The sequence below is a fragment of the Electrona antarctica genome (assembly GCF_951216825.1).
Source record: "Electrona antarctica genome assembly, chromosome: 12".
NCBI classification, from domain to species: domain Eukaryota; kingdom Metazoa; phylum Chordata; class Actinopteri; order Myctophiformes; family Myctophidae; genus Electrona; species Electrona antarctica.
Window position 1 is genome coordinate 50,839,487 of NC_136793.1, and position 24,913 is coordinate 50,864,399.

The following is a 24,913-nucleotide window of genomic DNA, read 5'->3' on the forward strand; positions in this document are numbered from 1 at the left end:
GACTGGAGTTTACTACTGAGAAATCCTGACACAAATGGTTCGGCTTCTCCGTTTCAGATGTGGAGCAAACTAAAAAGTAAAAGTTGTAAAAGGGGATGCTTTGGATGCTTTGCACTCTTCCCATTCGCCGCTGTGCTTATGTTTGTTTTCCGGGTGCTGGAGCAAGTTGCTCGTGTGCGATGCCGTCTCTCACAGCCTAGGCACCGTAGCCTGGCTAATAAGCCAGACTCAAATCACACTGTCGTGATTCGGTCTGGCTTATAGGCACCAGCCACTGACTTTTTACGGGTACAGGTTTTAGTTCCGACAGTGGGAAGAGTGCAAAGCATTGCGGACTGGCACTGCTGCTGCAGCCTGCACAACATGAAGCTTATCAACATGACAACACCGTGTCCCGACATACTGTCCCTTATTATCGTAAAGTCGGGTAGTGTACACTGTTTATTTTTTCACCGAGGAGCCATGTGTGTCTAACTGTCTGAGTCTGACTGTACGTTGCCTCGGTAAAAACAAAAGGGAAGCCTGACGTATGCTTCGCCGTACGACCGACGTGTATGTTAAACAAATAGCTGATCTGCATGCTCACAACGTGTCGCCTCCGCAACACGTTGTGAGCTAGTAGATCGGCTATTTAAATATATATATATATATTTTTTTTTTAAAGTACCTAAATATTGCTTTGATGCTCATATTATCCTTAGGAAGTATTAAGTTGTTTTTATTAGAATATGCATTTAGGGCTGGACCACACATGGACCTAGCTGCAATTTCCAACTCTAGATTTTTTTTTATAATGGTATGAATCTAGAGTTGCAATACCCTCCATTGACTCCCCAGTCCCCACCTATCCAATAAATATAGTTTTTCTATAAGTTATTCATGCATCCCTCTTTTATCCATCCGGCGAGACGGGTCGCCGCATTTTAGGAGCACCAAGTAACTCCTCCAGGTACTCCTCTGAGTACTAGACCAAAAAAGTTGTGTGCACCCCTTGATATTAATCCCGACGATATGAATCGATTCATTGAAATTAAAAAAATCGATTTTCCAAAAAAAAAAGTGTGTGATGTGAAATGTGCGCTTTAGTCATATTCCATCATATTCAAGTGCTTTTGGAGAGAAATGATAGTCACTTTCAGTAGTAGAGCACTGTAGAGGGGAGCTGTGTGTGTCTGTGACTGTGCCCAGGTGATGATGGTCGTAAAGTAATGCTACTTTTTTGCAATGTAGTTAAATAAAAAATCTCAGGGGGGAAGATAAATTATGTAAAATTAAAAAAACGGTAATTTTTCTTTAAAATATATATTTTTTTTTAATATCGTGAAAAATCGTATCGTGATACGAATCGTACCGTGAGTTGAGTGAATCGTTACATGCCTAGTGTGTATATATAAACAAATTTTAGGACGAGTAAGGTTGTGAATTCTAAAGAAATAATTGCAGTTCTTCTGTGCCCTAATCAAGTGCCTTCCGTTAAGTTGTATGTTTTTATTCAAACTGACCGTAGCCTCAGATTCAAAAAATGTCTTCTACATCCTGACAGTTTTCTGAAAAAGCTATGTTATCGATGTCAGTCGTTCTTCGATTTTTCAAAAATAGCAGACCCACAAGCTCGTAGCGCGCCACTCGGTGGCGCGCTATGAGCTTGTAGATCTGCTATTTTTCAATAGCTAAAGCATAACATAATGCTAACACCATTTTGTAGAAAAACACATGATTTCTACTGAAAATATGCCTGCATTGCTGCAGTCACACTGTACACACAGTGGCATTTTTCTTTTTGTCAATGTCAAGCTGCCCTATAATGTTATTTAAGGACGTCAGTCAGCGCTGAAGGCAGATGGACAGGTCATGTGTGTGTGTGTGTGTGTGTGTGTGTGTGTGTGTGTGTGTGTGTGTGTGTGTGTGTGTGTGTGTGTGTGTGTGTGTGTGTGTGTGTGTGTGTGCGTGTGCGTGCGCGCGCGCGCGCGCGTGCGTGCGTGCGTGCGTGCGCCACTCACAGCTTGGCTCGCGCGCGCCACTCACAGCTTGGCTCGCAGTCCGACAACACACTGGGTAATGCTGAGCCAGCAGGACACACTGTGCCCCTGTCCCATTATCTGCCATCTCTCTCAGTGGACCACCCTAATCTCCCTCTGTCCAGCCAGCCTCTAGTCTTTGGATACACTCTTTAGTCACTCTCTGATTATGATGGGATGTCAAATGTATTATTATAAATTTGTTATACCGCTGTGGAAAACCAACGTGTTATGTTATTTCCAACGTAACGGCTCAACGGAAATACTCAAGACAGCAGAGAGGGAATGATAAAGCATATAATTTAAAAGTCCTTAACCCATTCTGGGCGGGAACCCCTTTTGGTGTTTTAACTAAGCATTATGTTATACTCATAGCTCATGGCGCGCTACTAGCTTGTAGGTCTGCTATTTTTGAAAATGTGGCACAAATCTTTGAATATATATTCTTTCAGAAGACTTTTTTATTTTTATTTCGACGTCGGGCCTAAATGGGTTAAAAGTCCTTAACTTGACAAGAAAATGTAGAGGTAAAAACAACCAGAGACCTTTTTGCGACGGTGCCGTCACAATGCCATCTTTGCTTACAAGTTACAACATGAGTACAGTGCAGTGCAGTGCAGTACAGTACAGTACAGTACAGTACAGTACAGTACAGTAGGGGTTCTCAACGTTTTTGGCCGGGGACCCCCTGGAAATGCTTTGGCAATGTCTCGGGACCCCCCCCCCCCCCGCCCCTCCCGACTCCCGAAATTGACTGCTACAATAACCTTAAACCATTTTGGGCGGGAACCCCTTTTGGTGTTTTAAGCATTGTTATAATTTAGCTATTGAAAAATAGCAGACCTACAAGCTCGGAGCGCGCCACTCGGTGGCGCGCTCCGAGCTTGTAGGTCTGCTATTTTTGAAAAATCGTGAACATTTTTTTTTCTTTTTAAATAATTTGGGGACCCCCTAAAATAATTTGGCGACCCCCCCGAGGGGTCGCGACCCACGGGTTGAGAACCCCTGCAGTACAGTACAGTACAGTACAGTACACCCTTGCGTGTGAAGCTGAGGTGACAATGTTACATTTCCCTTGGAACATAAGATGAAAGCCTGTGATAACTAAACAATGATTGTTGTGCTTATGGTACATTTAGGGGGGGAGGGCACGTAACACTGGGAAAGTGTCATAGTAGCTTGTTTACAACTGAAACGGACTTCCTGTGCATAACTTCCTCTTAAAAAAATAAGAGCCACATGTAATGATTAGTCAACACCAGTTTTATTTCTAAGTCTACTTACAGGACATTAACATCACATTTGAGTTCCTTTTGAAGATTTCTCTACATAACTGTTGCAATTGCATGCCTTTGATCTACGTGCAGAAAACATTTTGACGACGTATGCGCACTGGCACATCGGTTGTGTGCCCCCCTGATTATTAGTAACATGTAAACACAACATGAACATAGTACTCTTATTATGCATATCGCATTCTCGCCGAGAAATATTTTCGAGTTAAAAAACCCCCGAATGGTTCAAGCCTATTTATTAAGATTCGAGTGCCAACCCTAACGAGCGAAGGTTCGAACCCCGAATGTTCGGGGACAGCCTTAACACACACACCTGCACACACACACACACACACACACACACACACACACACACACACACACACACACGAAGGGCAAAAACGTAATCTTCAACTCCCAGCCTTCTGGCCTGGCAGGGATACATCAGTGATGTAAATAGGTTTTCACTGTAATGGGTCCTGGGACCCAGGGTGGCTTTTAAATTTGTTTTTTTGTGGCTTTCCCCTTTATTTTTTACATTTTATATGGAGGGACAGACAGTAGGCTGACAGGAAATGGGGAGAGAGATGGGGGAAGACATGCAGTAAAGGCCGTCGGGATCGGGAGTCGAACCCGCGGCACACTGCCAGACTGGATTACCAGCCAAGGTGCCTGGACCACTGAGCCACGGCCCAGCAGGGTGGTCTTTTAGATGGGACCCATGGACATTTTATAAGTCCTACTTCAACGACGTTAGGAGGAGTCATATTTTGTCATTTTTACAAATTGCAGCATAAAAAAACTCTTAATTTAGTATGGTTATAAAATGGTTATATTCATGTATAAAATATATCTGAAAGAAATAAACAATTCTAAATCTTCTAAAGAGTTATGCAAACAGTGTAAAGTATATGCGAACATAAAGTAAATTAAACGGCACCAAATTACAGTACAGTGCTGAGTACAGTAGTGCGTCCATGGGACCCCCAGAAAGGTCCACGGATGGGTCCATTATCAATAATCTGCGTTTTGGGATGCAAAATGCACGCTATTAGCATCACTGATACATATTTGTGTGTTTTCTTTTAGAGAGGGGCAATTCATCGGTCATCACATCGGTATAACTATCGGCTGGTATTGGCCTTAAAATGCAAAATCAGTATTGAATCGACATCAGAATAATATTTCGGTTTTAGCAGATATTTCATTTTTATAATAATTATGTTGGAAAAATAAATTGAAAAGCCTGAAAAGGCCTTTTGTGATGTTGAAGGTGTTCAGTGTTTTCTGGGGCAGCTTTCAAAAGAGTCAACCAGTTGGAACATTTTTCAATACAAATACTACATTAACCCATTCAGGCCTGAAATTTAAAAAAAAAAAAAGTTTTCTAAATCATGACAATTTTCGGAAAGATTTGAGGCACATTTTAACGATTTTTCAAAAATAGCAGACCTACAAGTTCATAGCGCGCCACTCGGTGGCGCGCTATGAGCTTGTAGATCTGCTATTTTTCAATAGCTAAATTATAACAATGTTTAAAACACCAAAAGGGGTTCCCGCCCCAAAATGGGTTAATGGTTAATGTGGTTAAACGCTAACGTGACAGACATGGATGCGTTCCAGGTCTCAATGGATTAAAGCTGTTTATGTTGGGGCCAACATTTCAATTACGGTGCATCCCTAGTTTTGGAATAAAGAGGCATTCAGTGTTTATAAGCCTTTTTTTGGACAATATTCTTATAATTTCTTAATACAGAATGAGATCATATCGACATTGGTTATCGGCCATAACGGCAATTAATTATATCGATATCGGCCAAAATGTCTCATCGGTACATCCCCATTCCCCAGTTTGTTTAAGGACTATACGTGACCCATTCTGGACGGGAACCCGTTTTGGTGTTTTAACTAAGCATTATTTAGCTCTTGAAAAATAGCAGATCGTACAAGCTACGAGCTTGTAGGTCTGCTATTTTTGAAAAATTGTGAAAATGTGGCACAAATCTTTGAATATATATTCTTTCAGAAGACTTTTTATTTATTTCGACGTCAGGCCTAATTGTACTCCGTTACAGGCACCTAAAAAATGCAACACCACCAATCACAAAAAAATCTGCTTTCTGCTGAAGTAGGCAGTTCTGAAATTCCGTTTCTATTCGAATCCATGTGTAAACGATTGTGAAAGCCACTTGCATGTCGTTGGTGTCGGGGGAACATCTGGTTGGTGAAAGAGAACGTGTAAAGGCTAGTTGCTTCAGTGCAGTGGTGTTGCTCAGTGGCTGACAGTGGGAGATTGTGGCGACACTGGGCGGCTCCCAAGTGTGAATGAATGTGTGTGTGGCTGTGTCTGTGTGAGTGTGAAGAAGCATGCGTGCATTCCCAGAGGAAATGCATAACAATGTGTACTGTACTGTACTGTACTGTACTGTACTGTCCGCGTGTTTCACAGCGGTATGGCAGTAGTAGGCCGAACAGACGGCCGGCATGCCTTTTGATTGGTGTGGCGGAATGCTGCAACCATCAACCGGTTATCCGTAGTCGGGTCGCGGGGGCAGCAGCTCCACCAGAGAGCTCCAGACTTCTCTCTCCACAGCAACATTAGTAACTTCATTGTGGGCGATCCCAAGGTGTTTCTGGCAGATTTTTGGAAATATAACTCCTCCATCTCAATCCTTGGTCTGCCCGTGGGGGGGGGGGTGGTCCGCACAAATCTTTGAATATATATTCTTTCAGAAGACTTATTATTTCTTTTCGACGTCACGCCTAAGTGGGTTAAACAAGATGACGGGTGGCCATCTCGCTGGGTTTCCCACCCCCAAATATAAAGCAAAAACGAAAAATATCCGCCATTTCAATATGGTCAGCGGAGTCTTGACTTGAAGTTGTGACTTGTTGTGTCTCTGCAGGAGGAGGAGGGGCAGCAGAGCCTGGAGTGTATCCAGGCCAATCAGATCTTCCCCAAGAAGTCCCCCGTCCTGGAAGAGGAAAACCTGCAGGTAAGCTGCTGGATTCAGGATTAATTGTGTGAAATAAATCCCAATGCATTTTCCTCCATAGACATTTCATAAAGTATTTATTTAAAGACCTTTTAAGAGTCGTACGAAGCCAGCTCGAGTCGTGACAAATCATGACAACAAACACAATATTTTGGACCAAACAAATAATTACAAAGAAGAATAACAACAAAATAAAGTGTTGTAACCTGCCGTTTTTTTCTACTTTCTAATTCTTTGTTTGGCCCAAAACATTGTGTTTATTGTCATGATTTGTCACGACAAGAGTTGGCTTTGTTTGCGGCGTAAACGTCTTTAAATAAATACTGTCTGAAAAGTCTATGAGGAAAATGAACGGGGATTTCTTTTCCGGGTCTCACGAGAGGGCGGGACTGCGACGCTCTATACCTGGGATGGGATATGGGCTAAGATGTAGTGCTTTCATAATACTTGGAACAACATATTTTCAGATGGGGGTCGGCAACCAATTACATAATAATCTTGGGGGTCCGTCCTTGACATGAAATAGTTTGGGAATGACAGAAAACTGTCAGGATTTAGAAGGCATTTGTAGAATCGTCCTCGTGTCTAAATGGGTTAAACTGATATGCAGTACTGATAGAGCAGACACATGATGACATGATGATATGGGCTCATTTCCTAATAATGATGACTCAATCAGGCAAGCTGGTACACTTACCCTTCTTGAGATTCTAACTCCTATGTCTTCACCTCAGACTTCCCAGTAACTGACAGCATCGACGCACTACCACGGAACAAAACCGGTTTAGTGCACTGTTCCGTGGAAGAAAATACAAAATCTCTTCACTTTGCTACATTACAAAATGCATCGGTCAGGGACCACATGCAATACCTTCAATACGTCTCAGGAAGACAGCCCTCCCCCTATCCACAAGGAGGGGCAGTGCACCAAAGCATTATGGGAATTGTAGTCCAGGAAGGAAGTGAGCCCAGTGTCCATGACATGTCTGAGCTCTATACACTGTCATATCAGTCACTGTCTCAATTCTAAGTTCTGAGTTTCCAGCCTAATGTCCATTTAAAAAAAAATGAAAATACATTTTGGATCTGAAAGTTTGTCCTATCAATCCTAATGATAAATAAGTAAGATTGATGACTCTATTTACAGTTTGATGTTATATTTCCCTTTTCTGTATTCCTTCCCTGTATCAGTGTTGATTTTGTCGACTAATACTATGACGACTACCCTTTTTCACTGACGAAAACTAAAAGGAAATTAAGCTATGATGACTAAAAGTAAGACTAAATATATTGACAATTTCATCAAAATAAAAACTAGACTAAATTGTTTGCAAGGGACTATGGGACACTCATTTTACACTTGGTTACATGCTGAAAATAGCTGATCTACACGCTTCTGTTGCGCAACACTCGATGTTATTTTCCGGTGGGACGTCATCGAAAATGTTCCCTCCACATTTTAGCCGACGAGATGGAAAATCTTAAAACGTGAATAACTCTTGATCTAAATCATTCCGTCCAATTCTAAGAAAAGATCATGTGTTAGACGGCCCACCGCGGTCCCGTCGCTAGTCGCGGTACAATTAATCATACCTCCCGTTGTCGGATCGCCTCAAGAGTGTTTTGGCTACACATCAAGCTACTTCAGCTACATCCGGGATAGCATCCGGTCCGTCGCTAAATGTGCTCCGCTGCTATAAATCGCTGGGCGCTATGATTTAATGGGTTAAATAACCTCCGGGCATTCCACTCATTTTCAACATTTTACTATGTCATTAATGTACCTTAGAGCTGTTGTGTGAAAATAATAAAAAAGTTCCCCCCATTCTGTGTTTCCTAGAACTGGAGGTCTGAAAAAAATCATTAACATGGTGAAACACATCTTGATGATGTCATCAAGATGTGTTTCACCATGTTAATGATTTTTTTCATAATTACAGTTCTAGGAAACACAGAATGGGAGGACTTTTTTTATTATTTCCACACAACAGCTCTAAGGTATATTAATGTCATAGTAAAATGTTGAAAATGGGTGGTTTTCCCCTTTAAGGCCCGCCAAAACACATTTTAGTCGACAAAATCAACTGTAGATTTAGCTGACTAAAGCTAGACTTAACCCCAAAACATTCCAGGTGACCAAAATATGACTAAAACTAAATTTCATTTCATTCCAAAGACCATGACTAAAATAGAAATGTCTCTGTCTGCTGTGTTAGGTGCCCTTTCCTGAGCTGCATGGAGAGTTCACAGAATACGTGGGAAGGGCAGAGGACGCCATCATCGCTATGTCCAGCTATCGCTTACACATCAAGTTCAAAGAATCCATTGTCAATGTAAGTTGTCGGAGAGAAAAGGTATTTCAACTGGACTCATTATTAATGTACAGTATAGGGCATTCCCAGCTGGACAAGGCTGATCGTTAAAGGTTTCATGACATGCATTTGTTTTTAGAGGCGGGATCAAGGCAGGACTGTGTATGCCTTGATCCCGCCTCCAGCTGCCGCTGATTGGCCAGGCCGTTTGGTGGCCGGTGCATCGACTCTGCCTGAGAGTTCCCAGATGGGAGCAGGAGGGGGGGGGGGGGGGGGGGGGGGGGGGGTAGAGGGCGCCAGTCCACAGGTTCGTGTACTTTTTATTTGCATTGAAATCCCCATAGGGGGATTTTAGATCTCTTCATTTAAGAACTGTGTTTGAAAAATAAACCGATCATTTTAGTCATCAATCGGCCTTTTCACTCATATGGATATGAAGCATCGACTGAAGGTGGAAATGTACAAATATACCCAAAGTAATACAAAATAAGCGTTAGAAACGAGTCAAACAACCCAGAGACTACATTTCCGGGTAGGCGGGGTGGCTGCAGAAAAAGAAACTGACAAGTTTTTTTTTTTAGTTTTTTTATTTATATTTAATGTTTCGTGGTTACTACGAGTCGAGTCACTGCCAGCTGAGCTTACGTCAACGAGGAATCTCAGGAACGCAATGTATTGTGTTGACAGCTGGGCGTGACGTATATTAGCAGCGACATTGCTAGTAGTTTCAAGACTTTTGCGGCCACATTAATTCCATTTTCTCCAGAAACTGGCTGTATCAAATATTAATGGACATCATTAACGACACCCCCCTGACAGAAAGGCTGGGATGATCGGTTTATTTTTAAAACCGTTCTTATATGAAGCGACCTAAAATCCCCCTATGGGGATTTCAATGCAAATAAAAAAATACATGAACCTGTGGCGCCCTCTACTGAAAGTGACGTCAGACTTCGGTGCTCTATGGGTTTCCCCCCAAGCCCCCAGTAAGGCTATCCAACGTTGAAGATGCCACTACCTACTGGCGAAATGTGGAATTGCAGCACTTAATGGAAGTGGACGGACGTTCATGACGTCACATGAAAAGCCTGGGCTAGGCTAAACTTCCGCTCGCTCGAGCCATTGAGTTATAATTATACTTCCGGAAGTCTTCCGGGTGCTTCAAAACGCCACTGAGCAACTTCCACTGGGGGGGGGGCTAACGCTCCAGTTCGGTCTCTATCCTTCTTTATACTCTATGGTTTCCCCCCCCCCCCCCCCCCCCCCAGGCTTTTTCTTTTTGAGACAAATGCGAACGAAAATAAAAGCCTGTGTACCGAACAGCGGTAGAAAAAGTACTCTATTGTTTTACTTAAGTAAAAGTACCAATACTGCAATTTAGAACTGCTTCGTAAAAGTACCGAATTGAAAATGTACTTGAGTAAAAGTACAAAAGTATCGGCATTACTACAAGTAAAAGTACTCATTGTGCAGAATGTACCATTTCACAAGTTCAAAATGTGTACAAAATCTATTGAAAATAGCAGATGTATAGGGTGTATAGGGTTGAAGTGGTTAGTGTATGTTTTCTAATCAAAATTAAAATCTAGTAACTAGTAACTAAAGTTTTCAAATAATTGTAGTGGAGTAAGTAAGTACACATTTTGGCTCTGAGATGTTAGTGGAGTAGAAGTGAAAGTATTGGAAATTGGAAATACTCAAGTGAAGTACAAATACCTCAAAATTGTACAGTACCTAAGTAAAAGTGCCTAGTTACCTTCCACCACTGGTACCGACTGAGCTACCGTTGCTATAGCCTGGAGTTCACCTATGCTTTCTATGGCAGGGGTTCTCAACCCGTGGGTCGCGACCCCTCGGGGGGTCGCCAAATTATTTTAGGGGGTCCCCAAATTATTTTCAAAAAAAAAAAAAAAAATGATTTTTCAAAAATAGCAGACCTACAAGCTCGTAGCGCGCCACTCGGTGGCGCGCTACGAGCTTGTAGATCTGCTATTTTTCAATAGCTAAATTATAACATAATGCTTAAAACACCAAAAGGGGTTCCCGCCCAAAATGGGTTAAGGTTATTGTAGCAGTCAATTTTTATTGGGGGTCGGGAGGGGGCGGGGCGGGGGTCCCGAGACGTTGCCAAAGCATTTTCGGGGGTCCCCGGACAAAAATGTTGAGAACCCCTGGCATAGGCAGCTCCCGGCAGGATCCGCCGGCAGAAACTGTGCGCAGCTGCTGGACATGAGACTAATTAATTAGAGCGACAGAGAGAGAGGAGTGTGTGTGTGTGTGTGTGTGTGTGTGTGTACGGGTGTGCGTGTGTGCGTCAATTTAACAAAGGTGCAGACGATCAGAAATCAGCAGAGAGTGGTCGACGTTTGCGCTACTCTATGCCGAATTGAAGTGGACTCGGACCCAGACTTTTTTTTTTCTCCCTGGAAATCAAAACGTCTGGGTTTCCGAGGCTATACCGTTGCTATGGCTGCTGTAGTTCCACTGGCGATGGATGAGAGTCACAACCCCTTCTCACCGTGTCAGGAAGAAGGTGGCTTTGTTTATCCTCCACGTCGGGTCGCTCTGGAAAAAGAACCTTTCATCGCAACGTGTTCTCAAGTCAGTCGGTACTAGTAGTAGAGTGTACTTATTCCCCTTTTCACTAGAAAGACGGCTATTTCATTTCCCTCCGAGTCGCACTGTTGCAGAGTGCCAGCGTTGGTTTTTTAAAATTTGATTTTGTGTGGTCTAGAACAGGGGTTCTCAACCCGTGGGTCGCGACCCCTCGGGGGGTCGTCAAATTATTTTAGGGGGTCCCCAAATTATTTTAAAAAAAAGAAAAGAAAAAAAGATTTTGTTTTTTAATTTTTTTTTCACGATTTTTCAAAAATAGCAGACCTACAAGCTCGTAGCGCGCCACTCGGTGGCGCGCTATGAGCTTGTAGATCTGCTATTTTTAAATAGCTAAATTATAACAATGCTTAAAACACCAAAAGGGGTTCCCGCCCAAAATGGTTTAAGGTTATTGTACCAGTCAATTTATATTGGGGGTCGGGAGGGGGCGGGGCGGGGGTCCCGAGACGTTGCCAAAGCATTTTCGGGGGTTCCCGGCCAAAAACGTTGAGAACCCCTGGTCTAGAAAGTAGCAAACATTGATTTGGGCGGCTGTGGCTCAGGAGGTAGAGCAGGTCGTCCAATGATCCCTGGGTCGGCGGTTCGAATCCCGGCTCCTCCTCCTGTCCACATGTCGAAGTGTCCTTGGGCAAGACACTGAACCCTACATTGCCTCCAATGTGTCGGTCGGTGTGAGCTCGCCACCATTGGTGTGTGAATGTGGGAAGTGAGGACGCTGGCGTCGACTGTTCGCCGCTTCACCTCCCAATGTATGAATGAATGAACCATTGTAAAGCGCTTTGGGCATTTGGAAAAGCGCTATAAACAAAATGCAATTCATTATTTACAGGCTGAAGAATTACTTGTTGTTGTTATGCTTCTCTTAATACTCATTTCTAAGAGTCAGACTTGCAGAATGGAAACCCTCTTCGTGTGGGAATTACAAAACACCTGGCAGTATATGCCAAATTGTGTGTAGAGAGCACATAGACAAAAAACATGCGTTACCTTTAACTTGTGGCACGCAGTTAGGACACATGTTTTCCTTAATATCGCCCCAAAAGTCCTCTTCACATTGATCTTAACGTGCATTTCTATTTTCTGCTAGTTGCACATGACGTGCACAGCCGTCTTGATTGTGTCACTTTCACTTTTGGCACACAGCAGGCCATGTGTTAGCACCAGGGTTAATTGGACCTGAATGAGGCCCTAGTTCTATCATCTAGGCCAGGGGTTCTCAACGTTTTTGGCCGGGGACTCCCGGAAATGCTTTGGCAATGTCTCGGGACCCCCGCCCCGCCCCCTCCCGACCCCCAATATAAATTGACTGCTACAATAACCTTAAACCATTTTGGGCGGGAACCCCTTTTGGTGTTTTAAGCATTGTTATAATTTAGCTATTGAAAAATAGCAGATCTACAAGCTCATAGCGCGCCACCGAGTGGCGCGCTACGAGCTTGTAGGTCTGCTATTTTTGAAAAATCGTGAAAAAAAAAATATTTATTTTTATTTTTTATTTTTTATTTTTTTGAAAATAATTTGGGGACCCCCTAAAATAATTTGGCGACCCCCCGAGGGGTCGCGACCCACGGGTTGAGAACCCCTGATCTAGGCTTTATTCGCATCAAACGGAGAGACTCACACATTTCATGATGCGTTTGCATCACATGGCAGCTGTTTGGGTGCTCAGCAATCTGCCAGAGGGTGTGGGAGGAGAGAGAGAGAGAGAGAGAGAGGGTGAGAGATAGAGGGTGAGAGATAGAAAAGACAGAAAGTGTGTGTGTGAGTGTGTGTGCGTGTGTGTGAGAGAGAGAGAGAGAGAGAGAGCTATTGAGGGCGTGTTGGAGAATGTGGACCGGGCAGGACGAGCATCGAAGCCCTTTTAACAAGCAGCCCAGGAATTTTGGCAGCAGCCAGATTAGGGATGTAGATTAGAGTATGAATTAAAACTTCCGCGGGATGTAAGAACGTCAGGAATGTGTGTGTGTGTGTGTGTGTGTGTGTGTGTGTGTGTGTGTGTGTGTGTGTGTGTGTGTGTGTGTGTGTGTGTGTGTGTGTGTGTGTGTGTGTGTGTGTGTGTGTGTGTGTGTGTGTGTGTGTGTGTGTGTGTGTGTGTGTGTGTGTGTGTGTGTGTGTGTGTGTAGTCAGCAGCAGCAGTAGCAGCAAGCCCAGTCACACAGTCATGCGGCATGCCCAGTTTTAACATAGCACATTCATTGATGTGCTCCCTACTAGTTAAAGATATCTTGTATCTCAAATGGGATTTCACATCTGTGTAAATATAAAGGTAAAATTGTTGTAATTGTTCCTTGTTCTGTTTTTTGTTTGTTTTTCGGATAGCAAAATTGTTGTTGTGAAGTGTCAGTAAGTACCTCTAGCGTCTTTGCACAGCGTGGGGTGGTTAACAGCGTGCGTGTGTGTGTGTTTGTGGCCGTCTCGTTAACCTGCTGAGAGGCAGTAGCGGTGTGCACTCCTCCCCAACCCGTTTGTGGTAAATGAGCTGGATAAAAGACTTGAAACACGAAAGCAAAACATGCACCCACCCACACAACAGGAGGTGCTATCTCTTAACACGATGCGCTATCTCTGTATACGTTATTGTGTATTATATACCGGTGTGTGTGTGTGTGTATATAACAGCTGGACAGGCTCACGAGGAAGTTGCTCAAGAGACGACCTTGTTGGTCAAGTCATTGCAATAACGTTTTGTAAGCTTAAATCCAGTGTTTGTTATATAATGCCTTCCCCTTTTGTGTTTCAACGTGCTGATGATTGCCTGTCCAGGATCCTGCATGGCTTTGGACTCGACTGTGTGTCAAGAACCGCTTTTATTAGCTCGCGTCAGTTAGCAAGAACCGCTTTTATTAGCTCGCGTCAGTTAGCAAGAACCGCTTTTATTAGCTCGCGTCAGTTAGCAAGAACCGCTTTTATTAGCTCGCGTCAGTTAGCAAGAACCGCTTTTATTAGCTCGCGTCAGTTAGCAAGAACCGCTTTTATTAGCTCGCGTCATTTAGCAAGAACCGCTTTTATTAGCTCGCGTCAGTTTGCAAGAACCGCTTTTATTAGCTCGCGTTAGTTAGCGGGGCTTAGTAAGACAAAGTAGTCTTGCTATTTCCCTGCAGTATTCAAAATATGTTCACGAGTCATAAGCACATTGCCGTTCTGTACTTTGGATAGAATTTGCTTAGAAAATATCATTAACATGATAATACAGATCAGCTCCACCGGTGTTCCTGTGTTTTAGTGTTTGTTTTTTAGGAACAGGGATAGTCTTGTGTTTATTGAGCGTTCGGGGAGATGCTACGTTACATAACCGTCCATGGAAATGCCCAGTTTGCCTTCACAAGAAGTAACCTGTATGACTGGTTTGCATCCTACCAGTTGTTGGCAGCATGATGCAAACTATGCTATTGAAGGTCACGTTGGAAAAGAGCATTGCATCACTGATTCTTAGTTGGCACGATGGTGATTTGCAGTGCATCTTTCAAGTACATACAGTTGGAGGCCATCGATATTGTCCTTTTCTTTTTGCTGAGGTTTGCGTGATCTGCGCAAAAGGACAGGTAACCCATTTTGGGCGGGAATCCCTTTTGGTGTTTTAAACATTACGTTATAATTTAGCTATTGAAAAATAGCAGATCTACAAGCTCATAGCGCGCCACCGAGTGGCGCGCTACGAGCTTTGTAGGTCTGCTATTTTTTTTAAATCGTGAAAATATTTATTTCAGAAAACTGGAGGATTTAGAAGGATTTAAAAAAAAAATCGGTGGCACCCAACTGTATAAAGTGTAGAATAGACCACTACTACTAACCTGGCGCTTGTGGTTATGGGTTTCATGCTGCCTGGAGTGGATGAACTGCATGCATTATTTGGCTGGTCGTTGATACATTTTGCCGCCTAGTTGTTTTCAGTTGTCCCTCTGCAAGGGAGACCGCCATTGCTGTCTATAATACGTCATTTCAAATCCAACGCTCTAAAGACGTCAGTGTTTTCACTGGTTTTTCGACGGAGGCCGCTCTACCAAACCTGTGAGTTCATCTAAGGCCTCACTCAGACCTTTACTGCGTTGCTGTATGCTTCTTGGATGAATGTTGTGTAGTGTCATGGCCGCCCCAATGCATTTCCAATGGGAGTCACATGGTTTGACTCAACATTGTGTTGTATGAGGGGGAGGGGCGCAGTCGAAACACAGCTGAAAGCCATACAACAGCTTGTAGTCCAAAATGTAGTCCAAAAACCATGTGACTCCCATTGGAAATGCATTGGGGCGGCCATGACACTCACAACATTGACAGTGGCCATGACACTCACAACATTCACAATGCAGTAAAGGTCTGAGTGAGGCCTACGGCTTCCGGATCAGAGGGCAACCGGGGGAAAAAAATCAAAACCAAGCCGGGACATTTATCGGATCGATCGAGTTTCACAAAAAAAGGTATCTTTGGTGAACAAGTTGTTCATTCAAATGCCGAGAACGGAACTAAAGAACGGAACATGGCAGAAACACACTTTGTTTCCCTGGTGAAAGTAGAGACTCTTCTTTCTTTTGAGATATTTCTGTGGGTCTTGAAAGATTCGTAAGAATGCTCAACAACGCTAGACACACAGACACATATCGTGGATTCACTGACGCTTCCTACTGGGAAGGAAGCATCGACGTTGTGTGTCTGGCAAAAGACAGGCTACAAAAACGCTGGCAGTGGCTGCAGACTGTCCTAGAGCCACTCTGGCAGTTAATGAGTTGTTAAGCACATCATGGTGAAAAAGTTTTGGCATGTAGCCACATCTAGCAGCTTACAAGCAAGCGGGTAAATTGCCTGGTGATTTACTTAAGTATACCTCGTCGTTATAATAAGGATAATAAGGACACATGGACAGGCTTAAAACCCAGTGCATTTCTGTCTCTATACTGGATCCACCAATCGGCCCCGTGACACCTGTCCCCCACGTTTCATCCGTGTGAGGAGAAAGAAAGTTGGCCTGCAGTGCTAACTTGGGTCTCCATATCAGATTGTAAGCACCCGCTCCGAATGCTATCAACCCATAATCACCAGTAGGTTACTCACCAAGACCATGCAATGGCGCACGTAAGTAGGCTCTACTGGAGCCTATACTGGCTGCGATAAGGAGTCGCGGAAGTGAAATGACTGCCGCCGAAGCTAAAACATTGTGTAACTGCGCTGTACAACAACTTGGCTTTGCGCTTGCTTACGTGACCGGTTAAAGGACCACTTCACCACTTTTCAACATATCTTCATATAATTGGTCCTCACTAATGTTCATGATAAAACACCACCATGTTTTCCTACTCAGTCTGTGTCTCATAGGAGGGCTTTGGGCAGTTCGGACACCCGTCCACCAGTGACATCATCATTAGGCAGATTTTTCTTTAAACAAGATTTGTTTTAAAATATATTTAGATTTTTATTATCGTGAGAACGATGGCTTCAACTTTTGCATTTCAACTTTTCAGGAAAATAAAGCCTGCTGTTTCTATTAGCTTGGATTCACCATCGATGATGTCACTGGTGGACGGGTTTCTGAACTGCCCACAGCCTTTCTATGAGACACAGACTGAGTAGGAAAAAAATGTGGTATTTTATCATGAACATTAGTTAGGACCAATTATAGGAAGAGAAGTTGAAAAGTGGTGAAGTGGTCCTTTAAGACTGAGGTTAGGTTAACAACGTCTCTGCTCCAGTCGAGCCTACTGGCTCCATTAACTGGTCTTGATAAGTAACCTGCTGGTTCATAATGGGTTGATAACACTCGAATCTGCTACTTTAAGTTGATCTGTGCCTTCTCTTATACTCCCAGGTCCCTCTTCAGCTCATCGAGAGCGCAGAGTGTCGCGACATGTTCCAGCTCCATGTCACCTGCAAGGACTGCAAAGTTGTCAGGTGTGTGTGTGTGTGTGTGTGTGTGTGTGTGTGTGTGGGTGTGTGGTGTGTGTGGTGTGTGGTGTGTGGTGTGTGTGTGTGTGTGTAACCTGAACAATATGATGGACGCAGATTGCGATGCAACGTGTTATCATATTATGACCGGCATAATCACAGAACTTCAGAGGTTCTGGAAGGTTTCAGGTTCTCGAGGAGGATTCTGGGTGACTCTTCGTAGTCGAAAAGAGCCATACTTTTATCAAATATCCAGCCTTATTTTCCCCTGGGTGAGTGTAGGTATAAATTAAAAGTTTTGGACTTTTTACAAGTACCCCCGCATCCTCGCGACACCAATACGCATTTACTTACAACCTTACATTTAGATGCCATTGGAACTATTTGTATTAAAACTTTTCAATCAAAGCGCAACCACATTTTCACAACTTTTATGTGAGTCTTTCATTTTTCTCCAAAAGCCCTCGCATATGACACATTACATAATTCACTAGCCAGAAACTAAATCTGAATTATTTCACAGACCCCCTGGCTATGGGTTGCGGACCCCCAGGGGTCCGTGGACCCCACTTTGGGAACGGTGACACTAGATCAAAGTGTTGCAAATTGTTTGTTGTCTTTGTAAATAAATTAGGTTTTGGGTATGTACGAGATATATAAAAAAAAAAAAAAGATTGGGTGGTATTCATCGTTGCTCTTGGTAATCTCAATAAGCAAAAAATGCCTGAATGATAATGGGGCGGATCGGGTTTTAGTATGCATTCGGTATGTCCCGATCACGTTTTGTTTCTCGTTTCCGGTCATTTTTCCGAACACCCGATCCGATCGGGACATCCCTAGTATGCAAATGTTACATACATACTATACATACATACTATACATACATACATACATACTCTATCGCAAGCTGTCCTACATACATTTGTGCAAATAAGAATTTGGCATATTTGAACTCAAATTGCCGATGGTCAAGTCTGTTCAGCCGTACTACCAAATGATTCATTTGGCCTCGCAAAAACACAAGGGTGACAAAACGTTTTCACGTGACGGTTCCTCTCTCCATCCCATCCCGGCACACAGGTGTCAGTTCTCCACCTTCGAGCAGTGCCAGGAGTGGCTGAAGCGCCTGGCGGCCGTGGTGCGCCCTCCCTCTCGCCTGGAGGACCTCTTCTCGTTCGCTTTCCACGCCTACTGCATGGAGGAGTACGCCGGGGAGAAGGAGCAGCACGGAGAGCTGTGTAGACCAGGTGCACTGCCGACACACACACACGCACGCACGCACGAAAAATGTCCGTCGACTAACGTTTTTTCACTGACGAAAACTAAATGGAAACTAAATGAAAACTAAGCTATGATGACTAAAACTAAGACTAAATGTATTGACAATTTCGTCAAAAGATTAAAACTAGACTAGAATGTTAGGAAGGGACTAGTGGACAGGAGATCCAGTATAAGTCATTTTACACTTGGTTGCATGCTGAAAATAGCTGATCTACAAGCTGTGAGCTTGTAGATCTGCTATTTTCAGCAAGTGTAAAATCAGTCATTACGACGGCATCAAGGCCCGCCACTAAAATCTTATGATATTTAGTCGACTAAAACTAGACTAACACTAAAACATTCCAGGTGACTAAAATGTGACTGAAACTAAATGAAAACTATTGAAGAGACTATGACTAAAACTTGAATTGAATTGTTGCCTAAGTAATAATACCTGATTATGTGAATCACTATCCTAGATTCTATAATAATCATGATGTCCTTTTGCTTATTCCACTGCTGTGGATTTGAGAAATGTGTAACACTATATTTAATGATATTTCATGAATTGATCTAATGACCATGTTGTGTTGGTTCCACCCACTGACTAGTAACGTGACCCATGGGTGTCTATTTAAGTGGGTGGATCACTGACATCTTGAGTTTGACCATATGAAGAGCCTTGGCTCGAAACGTCGTCAATAAATGTATCCTTCGGAGCATATGAGTGTGCGGCTTCCCTTCTCTTTTCATATGTTACTTTTTGAACCCAGCACCTCCATGAAGTGATGTGCGTATTTTACTATAGTTTCTGTATGACTAAAACTAAAATCAAAATTTGCTTCCAAAAACAACTCACTTCTGTATCTCTTCCTCCCCAGTGTTGATTTTGACACCAGATTTTTGTTTTAGTTTGAGTCTTTTGAATTGTTTTCATTTAGTTTTAGTCACATTTTAGTCACCTGGAATGTTTTAATGTAAAGGTCCCTGCACACTGCTGCGTTTTTCAGATTTTTAGCAGCGTTTTTCCACGTCCGGTCTGCACTCTGCAAGGACCTTTCAGTCTAGTTTTAGTCATACGATTTTAGTTGACTAAATCTACAGTTGATTTAGTTGACTAAAATGTATTTTGGCGGGCCTGTGATGATGATTTTACACTTGCTGCAAATACAAGCTCACAACGCGTCGCATTGCGAGCTTGTAGATCGGCTATTTGCAGCATGTAACCAAGTGTAAAATGACTTGTCTTTTTCTTATACTGGATCTCTTGTCCCACTAGTGCCTTCCTAACATTTTAGTCTCGTTTTTTATTTGTTGACAAAATCGTCAATGTAGTCTCCATTTAGTTTTCGTCGGTGAAAAAAGGTAGTCGACGAACATTTTTCGTATAGTCGACGAATTCAACACTGCTCGATCTCGGCCTACCCGTATGTTTGCCTTTCCGTCTTGCATCCCCCCCCCCCCCCCCCCCCCCACCCACCCACCCGCCTGGCACCCTCTTGCAAGTCCTCAGATAACCTTGCTTTTCCACTGCTCTGGTCTTATCCATCATCATCATCATCTCCTCCTCTGCCGCAGGTGAACACGTGACCTCCTGGTTCAAGAACGAGGTGGAGCGGATGGGCTTCGACACCCAAAACGCCTGGAGGATCTCGGACATCAACAGCAAGTTCAGGTATTGGCCCCGTCCTGTGGTGTTCTTCAGTCAGCGCTCGACTCCACTGTCCCGTCTGTACCTCCCGATCACCACCACCACCGCACTGATGACGCCCTCTCTCACTCTGTAACTCCCCCCTGGCTAGGAGAGTGATCTCTGCCGGGCCCCTGTGTTTTTGCTGGCACACGGCACAGGGTCAGACTGTGTGTGTGTGTGTGTGTGTGTGTGTGTGTGTGTGTGTGTGTGTGTGTGTGTGTGTGTGTGTGTGTGTGTGTGTGTGTGTGTGTGTGTGTGTGTGTGTGTGTGTGTGTGTGTGTGTGTGTGTGTGTGTGTGTGTGTGTGTGTGTGTGTGTGTGTGTGTGTGTGTGTGTGTGTGTGTGTGTCTCTCTCTCTCGCTCGCTCGCTCGCTCGCTGGTGCTGGTGCTGGTGCTGAGCCCTGTGTGGAGATAAGGGGCCCGGCCCAGGATTAGGTGTCCCGTGCAGGCCGAGGCTCTCTCCTACTCTCCCAGTTTGTTGTCATTCACTTCCCTTCTCTCTCTCTGACCCCTCCACTCTGCCTCTCTCTCTCTTTGATCCCTCCTCTCTCTCTCTCTCTCTCTCTCTCTGACCCCTCCACTCTGCCCCTCTTTCTCTCTCTCTCTGACCCCTCCACTCTGCCCCCCCCCCCCTCTCTCTCTCTCTCTCTCTCTGACCCCTCCACTCTGCCCCTCTCTCTCTCTGATCCCTCCAATCTGCCCCTCTCTCTCTCTGACCCCTCTACTCTGCCCCTCTCTCTCTCTCTCTGACCCCTCCACTCTGCCCCTCTCTCTCTCTCTCTCTCTGACCCCTCCACTCTGCCCCCCCTCTCTCTCTCTCTCTCTCTCTTTCTCTCTCTCTCTGACCCCTCTATTCTGACCCCTCCACTCTGCCCCTCTCTCTCTCTCTCTCTGACCCATCCACTCTGCCCCTCTCTCTCTCTGATCCCTCCAATCTGCCCCTCTCTCTCTCTCTGACCCCTCTACTCTGCCCCTCTCTCTCTCTCTCTCTCTCTCTGACCCCTCCACTCTGCCCCTCTCTCTCTCTGACCCCTCCACTCTGCCCCTCTCTCTCTCTCTCTCTCTCTCTCTCTCTCTCTCTCTCTCTCTCTCTCTCTCTCTCTCTCTCTCTGACCCCTCTACTCTGCCCCTCTCTCTCTCTCTCTCTGACCCCTCCACTCTGCCTCTCTCTCTCTCTCTCTCTCTCTCTCTCTCTCTCTCTCTCTCTCTACTCTGCCAGGCTCTGTTCCAGCTACCCTCAGCAGCTCCTGGTGCCAGCGTGGATCACTGACAAGGAGCTGGAGAACGTGGCTGCCTTCCGATCCTGGAAGAGATTCCCTGCCGTGGTTTACAGGTCTGTCTGTGTGTTTTGTCTCTCTCTTTCTCTCCCCTTCAGCTGTTCTGACTGACCTTGGCTTTGGCTAGTCTCGCGTATAGCCAGACAACTATTCCACAATAACCTCTGAATGCTAGAGTCTGGAACTACACCTCCTGAATGCTATATAGAGTCTGGAACTACACCTCCTGAATGCTATATAGAGTCTGGAACTACACCTCCTGAATGCTATATAGAGTCTGGAACTACACCAGTCCTGAATGCTATATATAGTCTGGAACTACACCTCCTGAATTCTATATAGAGTCTGGAACTACACCTCCTGAATGCTATATAGAGTCTGGAACTACACCTCCTGAATGCTATATAGAGTCTGGAACTACACCAGTCCTGAATGCTATATATAGTCTGGAACTACACCTCCTGAATTCTATATAGAGTCTGGAACTACACCTCCTGAATGCTATATAGAGTCTGGAACTACACCAGTCCTGAATGCTATATAGAGTCTGGAACTACACCTCCTGAATGCTATATAGAGTCTGGAACTACACCAGTCCTGAATGCTATATAGAGTCTGGAACTACACCTCCTGAATGCTATATAGAGTCTGGAACTACACCTCCCGGAATCCAGAGGAAGGAGGCTGCCATTTCCGGAAGAACACTGTTGTGTTTTAGAAGAAAAGTAGGCCGTAGGCACTAAGGCTATTTAAATATTGATAAACCTGTGGATCCTGCAGGTTTCAGATAGATCCACGCTTCACCATCAGTAAGTGTCCTCCATGATCAAATGTAGTGAATAACTCAAAATGTGGATAAAACTCTTATAAAAGTTGTGTACCACTATAATTAACACCCCAATCGCCCAGGACGAAGTTCACCGTCCTTTCAATTAGTAACACCCAGCGCCCAGGACGAAGTTTTATCCAAAAGACGAAGATTATTGATATCACAACCGATCGCATCGCTCCACAGCCTAGGAGCGCCTGTTGCGCAATACTCGATGTTGTGTAACAGTGAGACGTCATCGAAAATGCCCCCCCCCCCCCTGTTTAGCCGACGAGAACGAAAATCTTAAAACGTTAATAACTCGCGATCTAAATCATCCCGTCCAATTCTAAGAAAAGACCCTGTGTTAGATTTAATCATAACTCCCGTTGTTGTCGATCGGCTCTAGAGTGTTTTGGCTACATTTAGCTGCTCCATCCACATCCAGGATAACATCCGGTCCGTCGGTAAAAGTGCTCCGCTGCTATAAATCGCTGGGCGCTATGATTTAATGGATTAACCTATTCTGGGCGGGAACCCCTTTTAGGTGGGAACCTACAAGCTCGTAGCGCGCCACCGAGTGGCGCGCTACGAGCTTGTAGGTCTGCTATTTTTGAAAAATCGAAGAACGACTGACATAGAAACATAGCTTTTCCAGAAACAGAGAGCCTCTGGAAGGCTCTCTGTTACTCTGGAAGGAATGTAAACCTTTAGAACAGGGGTGGGCAACTTTAACGATGGAGAGGGCCACTATATTTCCACACTCACTCCAGAGGGCCACGTTGCATATTACTGCCGTAGCAAAAATGGCAGATGAAATATAGCAAAAAATATCTGATCTACAAGCTCAAAACGCGTCGCAGTGCAGCGCGTTTTGAGATTGTGGATCAGCTATTTTTGCTATGTTTTATTTGAAATCCTGATTTATTTATTTTTGCTTATTTTTTTTTTATCCTGAAAAGTAACATTTTTATTTCATTTCAAAATGCCTTTTAATTATAGTTAGTTATGTTAACTTTATGAACTAAATACAAATATATTGGACATAAAATAGACCCATTAACCCATTGTGACCTGAGATCAGATTCTAAAAATGTCTTCTACATCCTGACCGTTTTCTGAAAAAGCTATGTTTCTATGTCAGTCGTTCTTCCATTTTTCAAAAATAGCAGACCTACAAGCTCGTAGCGCGCCACTCGGTGGCGCGCTACGAGCTTGTAGATCTGCTATTTTTCAATAGCTAAAGCATAACATAATGCTAACACCAAAAGGGGTTCCCGCCCAGAATGGGTTAAGCTACTAATATAGAATGAAGTAATTAAAGCGGGTCATGTTTGCATTAATGGAATTGTAACGGCAACAATATACGTATCAGTATTCTGACATTAACCAGTTGCCCATGTATGCTTTAGGCCATATCGTACCCTCATCTAAGTTGTGTTGCCATAGCATCATGCCCCATAAGCACAAAGCTATACTCTCATTCTGGAATTGCATTCCCCCCCCCCCCCCCCCTGCAGACATTGGAGTCTGTTGTTGCTGACTCACTGTCTCATGGCCTCTCTCTCCCTCTCTCTCTCTCGCTCTCCCCCTCTCTCTCCTCCAGGCACCAGACCACGGGAGCAGTCATCGCCCGTTGTGGCCAGCCCGAGGTGAGCTGGTGGGGCTGGAGGAACGCGGACGACGAGCACCTGGTCCAGTCCATCGCCAAGGCCTGCGCCGTGGACGGCAGCTCCCGCAAACACCTGGCCAACGGCACCAACGGTACCAGCGGTACCAACGGTACCAGCGGTACCAACGGTACCTCCTACAGCAGCAATGGCACTGACCTGCCCGACACAGATTTCGGTGAGTGTCTGACTCACACGGGGGGCATGTCTTTGGTCCGACGTGCTAACAGTCCGACACGCAATCAGTCCCGACACCCTAACCCCAAAACCTAACCTAACCCCAACCGCACGCGGCCGGGGAACCACCACGGGTGAGTCTTAACCCATTTAGACCTGAGGCCGATTCTACAAAATGTCTTCTAAATCAGGGCAGTTTTCTGCAAAACCCTACGTTTCTATGTCAGTGGTTCTCAAACTATTTCATTTCAAGGACCCCAGAAATGATATGTAATTGGCCGCCGACCCCCATCTGAAAATATGTTGTCCCAGGGACCCCCCCCCCCCCCCTTCTGAAAATATGTTGTTCCAGGGACACCCCCCCCCCCCCCCCCCCAGAAGCAAAGATTTGAGTTAAAAACGCTCTGAAAGAATATGCATTCAAAGATTTGCGCCACATTTTCAAAAATAGCAGTGTTTTAAGTATAACATAATCCTTAAAACACCAAAAGGCGTTCCCGTCCAGAATGGGTTAATCGGACACGCATGTGTCTTAATCCATTGAGACCTGGAACGCATCCATGTCACGTTAGCGTTAGCGTTTTAAACATTATGTTATAATTTAGCTATTGAAAAATAGCAGATCTACAAGCTCATAGCGCGCCACCGAGTGGCGCGCTATGAACTTGTAGGTCTGCTATTTTTGAAAAATCGTTAAAATGTGCCTCAAATCTTTCCGAAAATTGTCATGATTTAGAAAACTTTTTTTTTAAAATGTCGACGTCAGGCCTGAATGGGTTAACCCGGACTGTTGCATGTCGGACCAACGTACGCGCCCTGACTCAAACACGCCTCTGGTATGCATTGAAGCAACGCCACTGCATAATGTGGCCAGTTAAGTGCTTCCTCTCACATCATGTACATCCAACATACATGCATGCAACATCCAAATTGCACTGA

At 44.4% G+C, this 24,913-nt stretch overlaps 1 protein-coding gene across 3 annotated transcripts in view; it reads left to right on the forward strand.

Moving 5' to 3' along the window:
- mtmr3 (myotubularin related protein 3) overlaps window positions 1–24,913 on the forward strand; it is a gene marked incomplete at its 3' end in the record, with an annotated part of 78,317 nt that overhangs the window by 13,739 nt on the left and 39,665 nt on the right. For all 3 annotated transcript variants that reach the window (XM_079517361.1, XM_079517363.1, XM_079517362.1), the window contains exons 4-10: window positions 6,199–6,288; window positions 8,505–8,621; window positions 17,014–17,096; window positions 18,171–18,337; window positions 19,929–20,025; window positions 21,262–21,375; window positions 23,734–23,975. In XM_079517361.1, the coding sequence (XP_079373487.1) occupies window positions 6,199–6,288; window positions 8,505–8,621; window positions 17,014–17,096; window positions 18,171–18,337; window positions 19,929–20,025; window positions 21,262–21,375; window positions 23,734–23,975 (910 nt within the window). The remainder of the gene's footprint in view (window positions 1–6,198; window positions 6,289–8,504; window positions 8,622–17,013; window positions 17,097–18,170; window positions 18,338–19,928; window positions 20,026–21,261; window positions 21,376–23,733; window positions 23,976–24,913) is intronic.